Here is a 13,081-nt window from a genome sequence, read left to right as displayed (position 1 = left end):
GCAATCAGAGAGTGTCTACAGTAAGCAGGGATGGCGGGCACTGAGTCATCAGAAGTCACCGAGGAAACTCTCCCTGCAACCTGAATGGCTGCAGACCCCACCAGCGAGCCACTGTTGAGTCCAATCCTGAGACCGGGGTGGGAGGGGGCCGTCCGTCTGCCCGGCCGAGGTGGGAGAGGGGACGGGGGAGTCGGGCCCCGGAGCGGGGATAACGATTCGGGATCACTCGCGACCCCGCGATGGCGTCTCCCGCTGTCGGAAGTGTTGGCGGACCTTCTCAAAGGGATAGAAAAATCCCTTTGGATCAGAATCCCAAGGCCTAGTGAACAGAACCCAAGCCCGGGAGTCGGAAGGACCTGGGTTCTAATTCTGGCTCAGCCACTTGGCTGCTGTGTGCCAGAGGGCAAGTCACTTAATTTCTCTGGGCCTCAGTGACCCCATCTGTAAAATGGGGATAAAGATCGTGAGCCCCATGTGGGACGGGGACTGTGTCCAACCTGATTAGCTTGTATCTAATGCCAGGACTTAGTACAGAACCTGGAATATAGGAAGCACTTAATATCATTATTATTATTATTAAGAAACGGGAGGCCTCCTTCTTCTGGCCCACACCAGAGGGAAGACTTTCCCAGCCAACACTGCAGGCTTCTCTCCGCGGCCAAGGCTGCTGCCATTTAATAATAATAATAATGACGGCATTTATTAAGCGCTTACTATGTGCAAAGCACCGTTCTAAGCACTGGGGCGTTCACAAGGTGATCGGGTTGTCCCACGCGGGGCTCACAGTCTTAATCCCCATTTTCCAGATGAGGTAACTGAGGCCCAGAGAAGTGAAGTGACTTGTCCAAAGTCACACAGCTGACAATTGGCGGAGTGGGGATTTGAACTCCAAAGCCCGGGCTCTTCCCACTGAGCCATGCTGCTTCTCTAAAATGGCCACGTGCCATTGAGAGAACTTTCGCTGGTGACCAGACTTCTCTTCCTCCTCCTCTCAGCTAGACCTAGGACCTACACAGGTAGAAATCAATCAATCAATCGTATTTATTGAGCGCTTACTGTGTGCAGAGCACTGTACTAAGCGCTTGGGAAGTCCAAGTTGGCAACATATAGAGACAGTCCCGACCCAACAGTGGGCTCACAGTCTAAAAAGCCAAGGCTCTCCCGCCTCTCAGCATCGGAGCGACATTGACAGCTGCCTCCCTCCCTCCCTCGTCCTCCTCTCCGACCACGGGTGAAATCCCGCCACGGAAGAAAGGGTACTCACTCTCAGAGAGTCCCACGTCTCCAGCGATGATCCTTGGAGGGATGCTGGTCCTCCTGAGCCCGCGGGCGCCGGATGATTCGACGTTCCGCCGAGAAGGCGGGCTCCCGTCCGGAGGCGAGTCCGGGAGAGCGAGCCCGGCCTGGAGCGTGTGGGAATCTCTCCGCTCGCGACCTCTGATCCGGGCTCCTTCGAAACGGGAAGCGTCCGGTGGGTGCGGACGTGGTTCGGCCCCCGATCTCGAGGAGATCCACTGACCACGTCGACGGTCGTGACGGGGAACCCCGGCTCCCCGCCCTCCCTCCCGCTGCCCGAATCAGACTGACCAGGGCCTTCCGGACATTTCTTTTTTATTTAAGTTTATTGTCTGGAATTACTCTTGACTCTCACATTACAATTTCATGTTTGCTTCTCCAGAGTCCGTTTGGTTTTCTTTTTGTGTGTGTGTGTGTGTGTGTGTATTTTTTTTTTTGTCTCGTTTTCGTTTTTGTAAAATAAATAGAGATAAGTGAGAACCTTTAGTTAGGTGCTCCCTCGAGCCTTGGTTAACTTCATGATTGGATTTCCGCATCAAACCTCGTGAGAACTCGGCCCCACGCGCACGCAAACGGACTAAGTCAAAAGCGAACCCGCAGAGCTACTTAAAAAATGGGCGCCCGGCTGGACCAGAGTGCAGGGGAACTGGGGTGAGGGGGAGCGTGGGAGAAGCAAAGTTCTCATTTCCTCCTCTTCGGGCACCATTTGCGTGGTGCCAGGCGGTGGTCTGAGCTCGGGGGCGGACGGCAGGATAAAAAACCGTCTCCTGTTTTCCCGCGGTCCGTCAGTCGTGGGCGGATCGGAAGCTGCATCGACCCTGGCCCGGCCCCCCGGGGCGGGGGTCCCCGCATCGCTCCGCTCGGACCCTCCCTGGTTCCAGCGGTCCGGTCCTTTGGATCGCACCTCCGGATGGCCTCCCGGGAGCGGCCCCTCCGCGAGGCAGGGCTGCCTCGGTTGCCACGACAGTTCGCCCCGCCATTGGGCCACCCTGCCGCCCCAGGAACGGTCTTCACCCCCCAGGGGGAGGAAAGAATGGAAACGTGGCTTAAAAACATCGTCCCCGTGGTGAGGCCGGCCTTTCTTCGCAGCTGGGTTTGTGGCATCAGGCCCGAAACATCTCTCTGGTAGCTGAAGGGAAAACGTCCGTCTGTCCGGACGTAGATCGGGACCCGCGATCAGTCCGACGACACGCCTTGGTGCTCCCTTCTTCGGCACCACGGTCGGCCCTCGTTTTCGCCGGGGGCAGAGGGCCGGGAAGTGGCGATCGTCTCCCGGCCGGACAAATGGCCACCCTTGCCGGGGGAGTGTCCGGTTTTACCGGTCAGCTCGGGCTGGGCGGCTGCAATCTGGCCTGTCCAGCGTTTTACAGGGAGCACTGAGCGCCAGTTGAGGGGGTGAGGAGGGAGAAAGGTGTCTCCTCCTCCTCCTCCCCGTGCCCCGCGACTCACCGATATATACACACGCACGCTCGCTTCCCGACAAGCCCAAAGTCCCAGAGAGGGTCTCGCCCAGCAGGGTGACTGCGGGGAGGGAAGAGGGAGTTGCGTCTTATTCCCAGAGGTCTCGGAAGAAACCCCAGCTTCCTTTTCCGGTCAACCGGTCGGTGCCCAGCTTTCCGCCGGAGACCGGGGAGACGAGCCCGGCCCCTCCTCGCTAGGCCGGTCAACGGCCAGATGGGGCCCCGATGCATCCCGGGAGAATCCGGACCCGGGTCCCGCAGCTTCGCCTCTTTCCCGCGTTCCGGCCAGACGGAAAACAAACCAAACTCCTGTGCTTCCAAAAACCAAAACCAAAGCAACATCCCCCTAACCAATCCCATCACCCCCTCTCCACCGCCGCCCCCTGAACGCGGCATCTTTTTTTCAAGTCCCTTGCGCCCTGAAACGACTGTCCAAAATAAAAAGAACGCAAAAGCCCCCTTCCTTTCCTGAACCTTCTAGCGGAAACAACAGAAAGCGGACAAACTGTCTTCTCCTTAAATCATCAGTAGCTAAGTCGGAAGAGAGAAGGGAAAAATAATTCAAGTTATAGGTCGCGACGGCAGCCAACACTAAACATTCAAGTCGATAGTTTCTCTATGTACAACGGCGGGCAGGCGATAGTCCGCCGGTCCCTGGGACGGGGGTGGGCTCGGGGGTCGGGGGTCGGGGGGAGAGAGGCAGGGTCCTGTTATCTGATTCGCTTCTCCACCGAGTACACGGAGATGTAGAAGTCGTTGCTTCCGACCGCCAAGTGAGGCTACGGAGGGGAGAGACAGACGGGAGAGCGGGGTTAGCGGGAGGAGCGCCTCGGGGGTCCGCGGTTGGCCTTCCCACCCGCGGGGGCTTCCCATTCCTTCTACCGCATGGGCGCCCGCCTCGCGCTTCAGGCGTGACGGAGCTCGTTTGCAGGGGTCGGGTCGGGGAGCAGTGATGCATCATCCCGACTGCGTTAAGGGAGATTGGCATGTTATTAACCGTGGGGCTCTTCTGCTCGGGGCCTCATCCTGTGGGCCTCTGGTGCGTTCGTCAGAGGGCTGGGCGGGCAGGGGGCTCCTCGCCTGTTTCGGCGGGGAAGGAGGCGGCTGGGCAGGATTGTAATTAGGACTAACCGCCCCCGACCCCGCCGCGGAGAGACGGTAATCCAAGAGAAGGACTATTAGCCGTCTCCCGCCCCTCCGTACGTCCATGCCCTAAGATGGAGGAGGCGGGGGAGGTGAATATCCTAAAGAGGACCTTTTAAGGAACGGATTAAGCGCTTCCAACGGGCCAAGCACTGTGCTAATCACGGGGCCGGATGGCAGGCAATCAGATCGGACCGGGTCCCCGTCCCCACTGGGGGCTCCCAGTCCAAGAGGGGGAGCACGGCTGGTATCCCCTTTGTGCAGATGAGGAAACCGAGGCCCGGAGGGGTTAAGTGGCCGGCCCCAGGCCCCACGGGGCGAGCAAACGGTGGAGCTGGTCTCTAGAAGCGCTTCCCACCGGGCCGTACGGCCTCCTTAGACCCGACTCCTCAGCATCTTCTCCCGCGGGAGAGATGCCTCCCTTCTCCGATACTTTGCTTCGGGAGAGCCCGGGGCTGGGGCGGGCCGGCTACGTGCCGACAACCGCCCCCACCTTAAACAGACGTCAGCGCCCACGGGCTTTACCCAGACGTCTCCGCTCAGCCTCGGAGAGCCCGGGAGGGCAGGATGTCCGGGACAAGAGGCTCACAGACGGTCACCCGGGGAGGACGGGGCCTAAGTCACCCACCCCGCGGGACCGCCGCCATCCCCGGATACAGACCCAATGAGGGTGAAATGCCAGGCAGCTGATGGCGCCCACTCTCTGACCCATGAAGCCGTCGTAGTATTTGATGTTGTTGACGAGCTCCCCGTTGCTGTTGTAGATGGCGGTGAACTGATTCATCGAGCCGCTGTCGGGAGACAGAAGCCCAGAGACGCTGCGGCTACCTCCAGGCCTTCTCCGCCCGCTCCGCTCGGCTACCTCAGGGCCTTCCCCCTCGGCCCCACTTGGCTACCTCTGAGTCTTCTCCGGCCACCCCGCTCGGCCCAGAGGCGGCAGACGCCGGCAGGACCCGGAACGACCCCAGGTCCGGATGGGGACCGTAGGATCGCGTTTTCGGCTCGGAGGAACACGGAGTCGAATATAAAATTCGCGCCACGGGACTGGTGGGCTCAGGCACCGATTCCTGACCCGCCCCCACCTCCCGGCGTGGTTTCTGGGGGCCTTTTTTTAACTTTGCGGCTTCTTTTTCTTTAATGGTGTTTAAGTGCTTATTACGTGCCAAGCAGATCTGTTAAGCGCTTACTATGTGCCAGGGATTGTACTAAGTGCTGGTGTAGATGAGTTACTCGTTTGGACGTAGTCCCTTGTCTCACATGGGTCTCACAGACTTAATCCCCATTTTACACAGAGAAGTGAAGTGACTTACCCAAGGGCACACAGCATACAAGGGCGGAGCCGGGAACAGAACCCAAGTCCTTTGGGCTCCCAGGCCTGTGCTCTATCCACTAGGCCACACTGCTTCTCTTCAAATCTAACAGACGATCGCTCTCCCCGCCTTCAAATCCTTATGGAAGGCTTATCCCCTCCAAGAGGCCTTCTCTGACTAAGCCTCCATTTCCTTCCCTCCCACCCGCCTTCTGTGTCGCCCTTATCTGCTCCCTTTATTCAATCCCCTCTCCAAGCTCCGCGCCGCCCATGTCCGTATCTGTAATTTTTTAACTTATAGTAAGGCCTGTCCCTCCCTCTGGACTGTAAGCTCACTGTGGGCAGGGAGTGTTCAATTATATTTCCTGAGCGCTTACTGCATGCCAAGAATGTGTCCGTTATCTTGTTACATTGTCATAATAATAACTGGCATTTGTTAAGCGCTTACTATGTGCAAAGCACTGTTCTAAGCACTGGGGAGGATACAGGGTGATCAGGTTGTCCCACGGGGGGCTCACAGTCTTAATCCCCATTTTACAGATGAGGGAACTGAGGCCCAGAGAAGTTAAGTGACTTGCCCAATATCACACAGCAGACATGTGGTGGAGTTGGGATTCGAACCCATGTCCTCTAACTTCAAAGCCCGGGCTCTTTCCACTGAGCCATGCTGCTTCTCTATAATGATAATGGTATTTGTTAAGCTCTTACTATGTGCGAAGCACTGTTCTGTGGTGGGGGGGATAAAGATGATCAGGTTGTCCCTTGTGGGGTATATATGTATATATGTTTGTACGTATTTATTACTCTATTTATTTAACTTGTACATATCTATTCTATTTATTTTATTTTGTTAATATGTTTGGTTTTGTTCTCTGTCTCCCCCTTCTAGACCGTGAGCCCACTGTTGGGTAGGGACTGTCTCTATATGTTGCCAACTTGTACTTCCCAAGTGCTTAGTACAGTGCTCTGCACACAGCGCTCAATCAATACAATTGATTGATTGATTGGGGCTCACAGTCTTACTCCCCAGATTACAGATGAAGTAACAGAGGCACAGAGAAGTTAAGTGACTTGCCCAAAGTCACACAGCTGACAGGTGGCGGAGCCAGATTAGAACCCATGACCTCTGACGCCCAAGCCTGGGCTCTTTCCACTGAGCCACGCTGCTTCTTAGCGCTTAGTACAGTGCCCTGCATCATCATCATCATCAATCATATTTACTGAGCGCTTACTGTGTGCAGAGCACTGTACTAAGCGCTTGGGAAGTACAAATCGGCAACATATAGAGACAGTCATCATCATCATCATCAATCGTATTTATTGAGCGCTTACTGTGTGCAGAGCACTGTACTAAGCGCTTGGGAAGTCCAAATTGGCAACATCTAGAGAAAGTCCCTACCCAACAGTGGGCTCACAGTCTAAAAGGGGGAGACAAAACCAAACATACTAACAAAATAAAATAAATAGAATAGATACTGCACACAGTAAGCGCTCAATAAATATGACCGATTGATTAAACAACAAACCCCCACCACCGGACCACCCCACATCCGGCCCCCGAGGATTGGACCGGGGTGTCTGCCGCCTGTTCTTTCCCGAGAAAAAGAGATGCGAGGATGGGAGGAAGACTGCACCTACCACGCAAAGAGGTTGGCCTGGGGGTGGATGTCCAGGGCCGTCAGCCCCTTCACAATCTGCAGGACGTTCACCGACTCGGGCATCCGGGGGTCGAAGAAACGCACGTCTCCGTTCACGCTGTTGAATTAATAATAATAATAATAATAATAATAATAATAATAATAATGAGGACGGTATCTGTGAAGTGCTTGCTACGTGCCAAGCACTGTTCCAAGTGCTGGGGTAGACACAAGAAGCAGCGTGGCTCAGTGGAAAGAGCCCGGGCTTTGGAGTCAGAGGTCATGGGTTCCAATCCCGCCCCCGCCAACTGTCAGCTGTGCGACTTTGGGCAAGTCACTTCACTTCTCTGGGCCTCGGTGACCTCATCTGTAAAGTGGGGATGAAGACTGGGAGCCCCTGTGGGACAACCTGATCACCTTGTAACCTCCCCGGCGCTTAGAACGGTGCTTTGCACATAGTAAGTGCTTAATAAATGCCATCATTATTATCATTATTATTATACAAGGTGATCAGGTTGTCTCGTATGGGGCTGACAGTCTTAATCACCATTTTACAGATGAGGTAACTGAGGCCCAGAGAAGTGAAGTGACTTGCCCAAAGTCACACAGCTGACAAGGGGTGGAGCCGGGATTAGAACCTATGACCTCTGACTCCCAAGACCGGGCTCTTGCCACTAAGCCTCGCTGAATCAAGCAAGCGGTGGTATGTATCAAACACTTTACTGTTTGGGGGTACTATACTAAGCGCTTTGTTGGGGGGCAAGGTCCAACAGAGTAGGCGGACACAATCCGCAATGATTGTGGCTCAGTGGAAAGAGCACGGGCTTTGGAGTCAGAGGTCACGGGTTCGAATCCCAGCTCTGCCGACTGTCAGCTGTGTGACTTTGGGCGAGTCACGTCACTTCTCTGGGCCTCAGTTCCCTCATCTGGAAAATGGGGATGAAGACTGTGAGCCCCCCGCGGGACGACCTGATCACCTTGTAACCTCCCCAGCGCTTAGAACAGGGCTTTGAACATAGTAAGTGCTTAATGAATGCCATTATTATTACTATTATCCCTGCCCGTGAGGGGCTCACAGTCTAGTGCCAAGTGTGGAGTCCCCTTCGTGGGGGACGCTCCCTGACCTAAGTGAGAGAGGGAGAACGAGCATTAAAATCCCCATTTTATGGACGGGGCAACTGAGGCCCGGAAAAGGGAAGCGACTGGCCCACAGTCACCTGCCGGGAGGGTGACGTGGCAACTGAGGCCCGGAAAAGGGAAGCGACTTGCCCACAGTCACCGGCCGGGAGGGTGGCGGGGCTGGGATTTGAACCCGGGTCCCCAGACACCCGGGCCCGTTTTCCTTCCGCTAGGCCGCGCTCTTTCCCTTTCCGTCGGAAAGCGCGACGACTCGTTTCCAGGCTGAGGCGGGGACGGGAGCGTCTGGATGGAGGGGATGCCAGCAGGGTGACGGCTGGTTACATTCCGCCGTCTCTTTAACGGGCAAATAAATATCCGCCGCTCGGCACGGTGTTTACTGAGCGGCAGAAGAGGATTTACACACAGAAGATTGGTCGGCGGCGAAGTAATCCTGCTTAGTAATATGTCCGACAGATGTCAGCTTCCCCTTTCTCCTCCTTCCAGGCTGCCTGCCTCGTCCCTCCAAAGCGGACAGCCGGGAAGAGGCGTAAACGCCGGGGAACGGGGGCGTGTTCCGCCTCGCCCTCCCACCCCTCGGGTGGTGACCCCAAGATAGTCTTCCTGGCCCCGTCTCCCCCACTTCTTCCCCGATCCTCGCCCCCAACTTCTTGTCCTCTGTCTCTCCCCATTCCCACCCTCCAAGTCTCCCCTGTCCCCCGCAGTTCCCGTTAATAATAATAGTAATAATTGGGGTATTTGTTACGCGCTTCCTTCGTGCCAGGCTCTGTCCTAAGAGCTGGGGAAGATGCAGCAAATCAAGGTGGACACAGTCCCTGTCCCGTGTGGGACTCACTGTCTCAACCCCCATTTTACGGACGGGGTAAGTGGGGTCCAGAGAAGTGAAGCGACTGGGCCGAGGTCACACAGCGGACAAGTGGTGAGCCCGCTGTTGGGTAGGGACCGTCTCTAGATGTTGCCAACTTGGACTTCCCAAGCACTCTGCACACAGTAAGCGCTCAATAAATACGATAGAAAAAAAAAGTGGTAGAGCTGGGATTAGAACTCATGATCATTGTGGGCAGGGAACGTCACGGTTTATTGTTTTGGTGTACTTTTCCAAGCGCTTAGTACACTTGGCCATGCCACTCACCACCTTTCCGTGTCCCTCAGTCTCCCCCGGTCCCGGCCCCCCGTGCCTCAGTCTCCTCTAGTTCTTGCCCCCATAATAATAATAATAATGGCATTTATTAAGCGCTTACTCTGTGCCAAGCACTGTTCTAAGCGCTGGGGAGGTTACAAGGTGATCAGGTTTTCCCACGAGGGGCTCACAGTCTTAATCCCCATTTTACAGATGAGGGTACAGAGGCCCGGAGAAGTGAAGTGACTTGCCCAAAGTCACACAGCTGGCGAGTCACGGAGCCGGGATTTGAACCCATGACCTCTGACTCCAAAGCCCGGGCTCTCTCCACGGAGCCATGCTGCCTCTCCTCCGGCCCGCCCCCTCATGCTTCAGTCTCCTACGGTCCCCGGCCCCCCGCCCTTCCCCCACCCACACCCCAGGGTGTCATCTTCTCTCTGCTCCCTCCCTCGGCCTCCTCCCTCCATCCCCTGGGTGACTTCTTTGGGCAAGTCACTTCACTTCTCTGGGCCTCAGTGACCTCATCTGTCAAGTGAGAAGCATTTGAGAAGCAGCGTGGCTCAGTGGAAAGAGCCCGGGCTTTTGAGTCAGAGGTCATGGGTTCAAATCCCGGCTCTGCCACTTGTCAGCTGTGTGACTTTGGGCAAGTCACTTAACTTCTCTGCGCCTCAGTGACCTCATCTGTAAAATGGGGATTAAGACTGTGAGCCCCCCATGGGACAACCTGATCACCCTGTAACCTCCCCAGCACTTAGAACAGTGCTTTGCACATAGTAAGCGCTTAATAAATGCCATCAAAAAAAAAAAAGGGGAGGAAGACTGTGAGCCCTCCGTGGGACAACCTGATCACCTGTAACCTCCCCAGTGCTTAGAACAGTGCTTTGCAGAGTAAGCGCTTAATAGATACCATTATTATTATTGTTATTATCCCCTCTGGTCCCCACCTCCGGCCTCCCCGCCTCTCCCGGTCTCCACCCCCGGCGCCCACCCGGCTGATTCCCATGCGGAGGCACAGAGCAGGCCTTCCCGACTTAGAGGAGGAAAACGGGCTCGGCCCCTGTCCGGCCCCGGCCTCGGGAGCCCCCCTCCCCGGGCTCCCCTCGGAGCAGCGCTCACCCACTGCCCCAAGATGGCTAGTTGAGGCCCAAAGATCCGCAGGCCCGCCAGCCTCCGGTGGGGTTGACGGGAGGCTTAGTACAAGCGCTTAGTACAGTGCTCTGCACATAGTAAGCGCTCAATAAATACAATTGATTGATTGAGGCTCCGCGAGGGAGGCGGGGAGGAAGGGAGGGCCGGGGGGGGCCTTCTCACCTGACGCTCATGATGTGCCCCTCCGGCTGCTTCTGCAGGTAGGCTTTCACCACCCAGGCCGTGTGCTCCCGGTACGTCATCACTCGGCTGGAGGGACGGGAAGACGGGGTGAGGCGCCGGGGGATGGGGCCCGAGTCGGAAAGGTTAAAGCGGAAGCCCGGGGCGCTGTAATTTCGCTGGGGGCCCGGAATGAATCCGCTTATCACTCTGTTGGACTCTCCCAAGCGCTTAGCTCGGCGCTCTGCGTGCGGTGAGCGCTCGATAAATACGATTCAATGAATCGTATTCTCGGTCAGGGGTTCAAATTCCGGCTCCGCCAATTGTCAGCTGTGTGACTTTGGGCGAGTCACTTCACTTCTCTGGGCCTCAGTGACCGCATCTGGAAAATGGGGGTGAAGACTGGGAGCCCCCCATGGGACAACCTGATCACCTTGTAAGCTCCCCAGCGCTTAAAACAGTGCTTTGCACATAGTTAGCGCTTAATAAATGCCATCATCATCATCATCTGTATCCCCCTTCTAGACTGTGAGCCCGCTGTTGGGTAGGGACTGTCTCTATGTGTTGCCGACTTGTACTTCCCAAGCGCTTAGTACAGTGCTCTGCACACAGTAAGTGCTCAATAAATACGATTGATTGATTGATTGATTGAATGAATGAACCTCCTCCAGGAGGCCTTCCCAGACTGAGCCCCCTCCTTCCTCTCCCCCTCCCCCCGTCTTACCTCCTTCCCTTCCCCACAGCACCTGTATATATGTATATATGTTTGTACATATTTATTACTCTATTTATTTTACTTGCACATATCTACTCTATTTTATTTTGTTAATATGTTTGGTTTTGTTCTCTGTCTCCCCCTTCTAGACTGCGAGCCCACTGTTGGGTAGGGACCGTCTCTAGACATTGCCAACTTGGACTTCCCAAGCGCTTAGTACAGTGCTCTGCACACAGTAAGCGCTCAACAAATACGATTGATTGATTGATTGATTATCTTTCTCAGTAGCCTCCGCCAGCGGGCAGAGGGGTACCGGCGGCCGGGAGCCCGTCACTCCAGGACGACCCTTTTAGACTGTGAGCCCACTGTAGGGTAGGGACTGTCTCTATGTGTTGCCAACTTGGACTTCCCAAGCGCTTAGTACAGTGTTCTGCACACAGTAAGCGCTCAATAAATACGATTGCTGATGACCCCTTCCTCCACCCGTCCGCCGGTGGAGCTGGGGATGGGTGGGGGCTACGTTACCATTCGCTGAGGGCCATCCTCCGGTCGTAGACTCTGATGGAACCGTCGCCCAGCCCGGCCACGATGAGGGAGCGGTGGGAGTCACAGGACAGGCTGGTCACGCAGCTGTCGGCTCCCGTGGGGATGTCCTGAAAGGGGGGAGAGGAAAAAACCGGGGGGGGCCCCTCTGGATCACAAGCTTCCCGAAGGTAGCAGGGGACGGACGGCGGAGCGGTGGAGATCGGCTCTCCCGTGGATCTCTCTCAAGTGCTCCACGCTGGAAGTTCCTTGAGGAACTTCTTTTAGACTGTGAGCCCACTACTGGGTAGGGACTGTCTCTATATGTTGCCAACTTGGACTTCCCAAGCGCTTAGTACAGTGCTCTGCACACAGTAAGCGCTCAATAAATACAATTGATTGATGATGATGATAATGACAGGAATCGTGTCTACTAGCTCCACTAGAAATTCCCGCGTGCTCAGCACGCAGCAGGCCATAAGCCGCTCATTTAATCAACGGTATCTGAGTGCTTCATTCATTCATTCAATGGTATTTACTGAGAGCTTACTGTGCGCCAAACACTAAGTACTTGGGAGAGGACAATACCACAACAGACTCAGTCCCTGCCCACAACGAGCTCACAGTCTAGAGGGGGACAGACATTAATATACCTAAATAACTGAATAAGTAAAGAAATAAATGAGAGATATATACATATGTGGGTGGGTGGGAGAGAGGATGAAGCTAGCTCTCTTCCTCCTTTCAAAGCCCTGAGAGCTCACCTCCTCCAGGAGGCCTTCCCACACTGAGTCCCCTTTTTCCTCTCCTCCTCCCCATCCCCCCCGCCTTACCTCCTTCCCCTCCTCACAGCACCTGTATATATGTATGTACAGATTTATTACTCTATTTTACTCGTACATATTTACTATTCCATTAATTTTCTTAAAGATGTGCATCTAGCTTTACTTCTATTTATTCTGATGACTTGACACCTGTCCACATTCATTCATTCAATCATATTTATTGAGCACTTACTGTGTGCAGAGCACTGTACTAAGCTCTTGGGAAGTACAAGTTGGCAACACATAGAGACGGTCCCTACCCAACAGTGGGCTCACAGTCAAGATGTTTTGTTTTGTTGTCTGTCTCCCCCTTCTAGACTGTGAGCCCGTTGTCGGGTAGGGACCGTCTGTACATGTTGCCGACTTTACTTCCAAAGCGCTTAGTACAGTGCTCTGCACACAGTAAGCGCTTGATAAATACGATTGAATGAATGAACGAATGAATGAAAAGGAAGGGAGCAAGTCACTGCGGTGCAGAAGGGAGGGGGAGAAGAGGAAACGAGGGTTTAGTCAGGGAAGGCTTCTTGGAGGAGATGGGCCTTCAATAAGGCTTTGGAGTAGGGAAGAGCGATTATCTGTCGGATATCAGGAGGGAGAGAGGCAGGATGTG

General features: G+C 55.0%; 1 protein-coding gene across 3 annotated transcripts in view; it reads right to left on the bottom strand.

Moving 5' to 3' along the window:
* Positions 1-1,594: 1,594 nt before the first annotated feature.
* RPTOR (regulatory associated protein of MTOR complex 1) overlaps positions 1,595-13,081 on the bottom strand; it is a 241,393-nt gene continuing 229,906 nt past the window's right edge. For all 3 annotated transcript variants that reach the window (XM_038741988.1, XM_038741989.1, XM_038741990.1), the window contains 5 exons: positions 11,651-11,778; positions 10,414-10,500; positions 6,847-6,963; positions 4,561-4,690; positions 1,595-3,535 (listed from right to left, as the gene is read on the bottom strand). In XM_038741988.1, the coding sequence (XP_038597916.1) occupies positions 3,467-3,535; positions 4,561-4,690; positions 6,847-6,963; positions 10,414-10,500; positions 11,651-11,778 (531 nt within the window). In that variant the 3' untranslated portion in view covers positions 1,595-3,466. The remainder of the gene's footprint in view (positions 3,536-4,560; positions 4,691-6,846; positions 6,964-10,413; positions 10,501-11,650; positions 11,779-13,081) is intronic.

Source organism: Tachyglossus aculeatus, unplaced genomic scaffold (assembly GCF_015852505.1).
Source record: "Tachyglossus aculeatus isolate mTacAcu1 unplaced genomic scaffold, mTacAcu1.pri SUPER_34, whole genome shotgun sequence".
Classification (NCBI taxonomy): Eukaryota; Metazoa; Chordata; class Mammalia; order Monotremata; family Tachyglossidae; genus Tachyglossus; species Tachyglossus aculeatus.
Note: the sequence above shows the minus strand (reverse complement) of the source record. Positions and strands in the feature narration are given on the sequence as shown.